This window comes from Nicotiana attenuata, unplaced genomic scaffold, assembly GCF_001879085.1.
Source record: "Nicotiana attenuata strain UT unplaced genomic scaffold, NIATTr2, whole genome shotgun sequence".
NCBI classification, from domain to species: Eukaryota; Viridiplantae; Streptophyta; class Magnoliopsida; order Solanales; family Solanaceae; genus Nicotiana; species Nicotiana attenuata.
The window spans coordinates 18,298-24,194 of record NW_017675140.1 but is presented as its reverse complement, the minus strand read 5'-3'; the positions used below and the strand labels follow the sequence as shown (position 1 = coordinate 24,194).

General features: G+C 47.5%; 1 protein-coding gene across 1 annotated transcript; it reads right to left on the bottom strand.

The window, feature by feature from the left end:
• Positions 1-454: 454 nt before the first annotated feature.
• On the bottom strand, positions 455-1,654 carry LOC109219721 (RNA-directed DNA polymerase homolog). Its single transcript, XM_019384194.1, has 3 exons — positions 1,200-1,654; positions 947-1,040; positions 455-472 (listed from the first exon to the last, which is right to left on the bottom strand). Exons 1-3 carry the CDS (start codon positions 1,652-1,654, stop codon positions 455-457), a joined length of 567 nt encoding a protein of 188 aa, XP_019239739.1.
• Positions 1,655-5,897: the final 4,243 nt, after the last annotated feature.

The window sequence follows — 5,897 nt, the reverse complement described above, 5'->3', positions numbered from 1 at the left end:
TTTTGTATTTTCTTTTCTTCTTTTTTTCAGTTTTTTATTTCAAGTTTTTTTTTCTTTGTATTAACACTTTCAGGTTCCAAAGAGGGTAATCAAAGAAAAGTAACCGGCTCAAAGGGTTTGCATAGGGTTGATAGTGTTTGGATAGTGAGAAATGAAGCCTTCTTCATCCCAATCGGAGAACGCTAATGCTATATAGAGGATCCAACAGAGTACCTTTTGACTCCTGGATGAATGGAGTACCTCGAACTGTGGGCCTCCTCTAGAATCCTCTCTCTCAAGCCATCAACATTAGGAACACATACACGGCCCTGCAGCCGTAACACACCATCCTTGCCAATAGAAATCTCCTTGGCACCTCCCTGAAGTATCGTCTCTCTGAGAACTACCAAATGTGGATCATCGAGCTGTCGGGCCTTAATCTCCCCCAACAACGAAGACTGAGCAACCACACATGCTAGGACCCGGCTGAGCTCTGAAATATCCAATCTCACAAGTCTGTTAGCTAAAGACTGAACGTCCAAAGCTAATGGTCTCATCTCAGCAGGAAAGAATGCCAAGCTACCCATACTCTCCGCCTTCCTACTCAAGGCATCCGCAACTACATTTGCCTTGCCTGGATGATAAAGAATGGTAATGTCATAATCCTTTAGTAGCTCAAGCCACCTGCGCTGCCTCAAATTAAGATCCCTCTGCTTGACAAATGCTGCAAGCTGCGATGGTCCGTATAGACCTCACATGACACTCCATATAAATAATGCCTCCATATCTTAAGAGCATGAACAATCGCCGCCAACTCTAGATCGTCCACAGGGTAATTTTTCTCATGAACCTTCAGCTGACGTGAAGCATATGCAATAACTCGCCCTTCCTGCATCAATACACATCCCAAGCCAACGCGAGAAGCGTCGCAATACACTGTATACATCCCTGAATCGGAAGGCAATACAAGAACTGGTGCCGTGGTCAAGGCTTCCTTGAGCTTCTGGAAGCTCTCCTCACAATCGTCGGACCAACAGAACGGAGCCCCCTTTTGGGTCAATCTGGTTAGAGGTGATGCAATAGATGAGAAGCCCTGCACAAATCGCCGGTAATAACCTGCTAACCCCAAGAAACTCCTGATCTCGGTCACTGAAGTAGGACGTGGCCAACTCTGAACTGCCTCAATCTTCTTGGGGTCGAATTTAATACCCTCTCCTGACAGTAAATGCCCTAAGAATGCTACTGACTCTAGCCAAAACTCGCACTTGGAGAACTTAGCATAAAGCTTCTGCTCTCGCAAGGTCTGAAGCACTACTCTCAAATGCTGCTCGTGCTCCCCCAGGCTATGCGAGTATATCAAGATGTCGTCAATGACGACGATAACAAAGGAAACAATATAGGGCCTGAACAACCTGTTCATCAAGTCCGTAAATGCCGCTGGAGCATAAGTCAAGCCAAATGACATCACCAGGAACTCATAGTGGCCATATCTAGTCCTGAATGCGGTCTTCGGGACATTTGAATCCCGAATCTTCAGCTGATGATACCCTGACCTCAGGTCAATTTTAGAGAACACCCTAGCACCCTGCAGCTGGTCAAACAAGTCATCAATACGGGGCAATGGATACTTGTTCTTGATGGTGACTTTGTTCAACTGGCGGTAATCAATGCACATCCGCATAGTCCCATCCTTCTTCTTTACAAATAGCACTGGTGCACCCCATGGCGATACACTGGGCCTAACAAACCCTTTAGCTAACAACTCCTCCAACTGATCCTTCAGCTCCTTCAGCTCCCTAGGAGCCATACGGTACGGAGGGATAGATATAGGCTGAGTGCCTGGAGCCAAATCAATACAGAAATCAATATCACGATCCGGAGGCATGCCAGGAAGATCAGAAGGAACAACATCGGCGAACTCTCGGACTACTGGCACTGAATCAATCGTCGGAGACTCTGCGGTGGTGTCTTGAACATAAGCTAAGTAGGCCAAACACCCCTTCTCAACCATGCGTTGAGCCTTCAGGAAGGAAATGACCCTGCTAGGTGTATCGACAGTGGAACCCCTCCACTCCAATCTCGGCAACCCTGGCATCGCTAGAGAAACAGTCTTGGCATGGCAATCTAGAACGGCGTGATATGGAGATAACCAATCCATGCCCAGAATAACCTCAAAATCGATCATATCGAGCAACAGGAGATCTGCTCTAGTCTCAAGACCACAGAAAGTAACCACACAAGATCGGTAGACCCGGTTCACAACCATAGAATCGCCCACAAGAGTGGACACATGAACAGGAACACCAAAGGCTCAGGAGAAATAGCCAGGAAACGAGCAAACAGAGATGATACATATGAATAAGTAGACCCTGGATCAAATAATACTGATGCATCTCTACCGCTGATGGAAATAATACCTGTGATGACGGCATCTGAGGCCAATGCATCTGGCCTGGCTGGGAGAGCATAGAATCTAGCGGGAGCACCGGTTGTCTGGCCTCCAACTGACAGGGTAGTAGCTGGTTGACCTCTCCCTGTCTGGCCTCTACCCCTGGAACGACCTCTACCAGTCTGCTCTCCACTTCTAGGCGGTTGGACTGCTGGTGCTGGAGTCATAGGCTGCTGCCCCTGCTGTACTGCCTTGCCCCTAAGCCTGGGGCAGTATCTCCTCATGTGGCATGCGTCCCCGCACTCAAAACAACATGGTGCGGTGGCCTGCTGTTCGGATGGCTGACCCTGAATACCAGAAGGCCCACTAGAAGAAGCCTGAGTAGCCGGCGGGCGGTAAGAACTCTCCGGCATAGCACTGAAATAAGGACCGGAAGACTCCGGAGGACCTGAATACCCACTGGATGAACCTTGAATAGCTGGTGGGCGATAAGAACTCTCCGGCATGGCGCTGAAATAGGAGCGCGCTGGAGCACCTTGAGCCGGTGGTGGTGCTGGAGCTGGGGGCCTGCTGGGCTGACCCCTCCCAAAGTGACCTCTGCCCCTGGCTGGGGCACCTCTAAACTCTCCTGAGAATCTGGCCCTCTTGTCCTGCTGCATCTGCTCTCTACCCCTCAAACGGTAGCCCTCAATCCGGCGGGAAATCTCAAGTACTAGCTCATATCCAGTGCCCATCTCTACCTCACGAGCCATACCCGACCGGATAGTGGGATGTAACCCCGCAACAAACCTCCGTACTCTTTCTGCCTCTGTGGGAAGTATCATGAGTGCATGGCGAGACAACTCAGAGAACCTCGCCTCATAGTCGGTCACTGACATATGACTCTGCTCCAGATACTCAAACTGATGACGTAGCTCTTCCCTCTCAGAGGGTGGAATGTACCGATCAAGGAACAACTGAGTGAACTGACCCTAAGTGAGGGGAGGAGCGCCTGCTGGCCTGCTAAGCAAGTAAGACTGCCACCATCTACGGGCCCTTCCCTCCAGTTGAAAAGTATTAAAGTCGACTCCATGTGACTCCAAGATCCTCATGTTGTGCAGTCTATCCCTGCACCTGTCAATGAAATCCTGGGCATCCTCATGAAGCTCGCCCCCGAAGACTGGAGGGTGCAACCTGGTCCATCTGTCTAATAACTTTTGCGGATCGCCGTCCACAGCTGGCCTGGGCTGGGGTGCTGCTGCAGCTACTGGCTGGATCCCCTCTGCGGGTAGTGCACCCGGAGTATGATAAACTGCGGCTGCATGACCTGGAGCCTATGCGGTAGGGGTCTGTGCTCCCCCTCCTGCCTGTGAGGTAGCTGCATCTGCTGGAAATAAACCAGCCTGAGTCATAATGTCCATGAACCGAAGCATACGGCCCATGACCTCCTGAAATCCCGGCGCAGTCATGAAATCCACCGGAGTAGGCACAGCTGCGGGTGCCTCGCCCTGCTCCTCAATAATGGGATCCCTCGCAGGGTCTGCTGGTGGTGCATCTGGAATAGCTCTGGGACGCCCTCATCCCCTACCACGGGCCGGTGCCCTCCCCCGGCCTCTACCTCGGCCTCTAGCAACGGGGGGAGCAGCTCCTCCCGGGTCCGGAACGTCGGCGGTACGAGTCCTCACGATCTGTGAGAGAATAGAAGAGGAAACTTAGTACACTGACTACTGCACGATGGAGAATGAATAAAGAGTAGTCCTTCATAACACCCTATAGCCCCTCGAAGATAAATACAGACGTCTCCGTACCGATCTACAAGACTCTATTAGGTTTGCCCGTAACTTGTGAGACCTACGTGAACCTAGTGCTCTGATACCATGTTGTCACGACCCATTTTCCATAATAGGTCATGATGGCGCCTAACACCGTTGTCAGGCCAGCCGATGCGGAATGTGATTAAGTTCTCATTTTACTTTAGCCAAAGACAGTTATACTAGATTTTTGAATTTAAAGATAAGACCAGTAAAGATCATAAAGTGCTAAAATAGCGATACAACCCCAAAAATAAATGTCTACTACTGTGTGTGCCAGAACCTGGTGTCACAAGCTACGAGCGACTAGTAGAATATACACAAAAGAATAATACACTATCCTACTGTCTGAATCAGAATAGACAGAAATCAAAAATACAAGAAAGGACTCCTTCGGCTACGGATCGGCATGAGAGAGAAGGCAGCTCACCGTAGAAGTCCCTAAGCGTGCTCACTGATGCGCACCAGGATGATGTCCAGATCCACCTGCCTCAAATCCTGTACAATTAAGTACAGAAGTGTAGCATGAGAACATAAACCACATGTACTCAGTAAGTATCCCGTCTAATCTCGAAGAAGTAGAGACGAGAGGTCGACTTGATACTTACTAAGGTCAAGATAATATAATATAATAAAGTGAGATATACAACATGAAGGATCTCCAATAACACACGTTTAATAGAAGAGTCATATTCATGTTCTTGTCATAATTAAATTACCAGTTTTCCCTTTTTCATATCAAATGAGTGATCATGTCATATCTAAATGTAAGCATATAAATCATGCACAATCATGCTGAGGTCGACAACCCGCTCCAATAGAAAATAAATTGTGCACTGCCGAGGGTCAAGCGGCACGAACCATAGATGCATCTATTATCACCGAGGCGATCGGCCCGATCCATAATCATCAAGAAAATATCAAGAAAAGCACATAAGGCTCAATTACATACAAGGGAATTCCTACCAAGGCTCAACAAACTCATATGTTCACCTTTCATTTCCTCAAGTCTCTAGCAAATCAAAATGATCATATTGGCAATTTAAAATAAGAGATATTCCCCAATTAGACATGACGTGGGTCCTAAACTACCCGAACAATTATCATATAGTAGCTACGCACGGACTCTCGTCACCTAGTACGTACGTAGCCCCCGCATTTAGCAACAATTACTCATTTAAAATTCTATGGGGACAATTCCCTCTTACAAGGTTAGAAAGGAGACTCACCTCGCTCCAAAGTGCACTCCCAATGTCCAAGAACGAGCCCAAGTCCTTAGTTCGAAGCCGGACAATCCCAAACTAATCAAACGAAGTAAGAACTAGTAAATAAAGGTTTACAAGGTTGAATTCTAGCTATTTAAGCAATTTCCTAACCATTAACACAAGTTTCCTAAATTTCGACCCCGGGCCCACGTGCCCGGATTCCGAGATTTCTCGAAGGAAGTTGTTCTCAATCAACTAAGGATCACAAATATATGATTTCTAGTTCACTACAAGCAAATTATGTGATAAAACCTTAGTTTTCATTAAACCCTAGGTCTAGCTCAAATCCCTTGATTTTACCTAATTTTTAGTGTTAAATCTACCTAATGTTTATGTATTTGAACTAAAAATGAGTGGGGATTACTTACCTTGCAATGTTATGTTGAAACCTCCTCTTTGGAATCACCAAAATCGCCAAGTGATGAGAGTAATGTGGAAGAAATGAGTTTGGGTTTGTATTAATGAACCCTTCTG

Excerpts from the sequence above, each read along its gene's own strand:
- LOC109219721 (XM_019384194.1), bottom strand. The coding sequence starts at position 1,654 with ATGTGCATTGATTACCGCCAGTTGAACAAAGTCACCATCAAGAACAAG. Across the intron at positions 1,041-1,199 it reads GCATTCTTAGGGCATTTACT|ATTGACCCAAAAGGGGGCTC; the intron begins GTCAGGAGAGGG and ends ACCTCTAACCAG.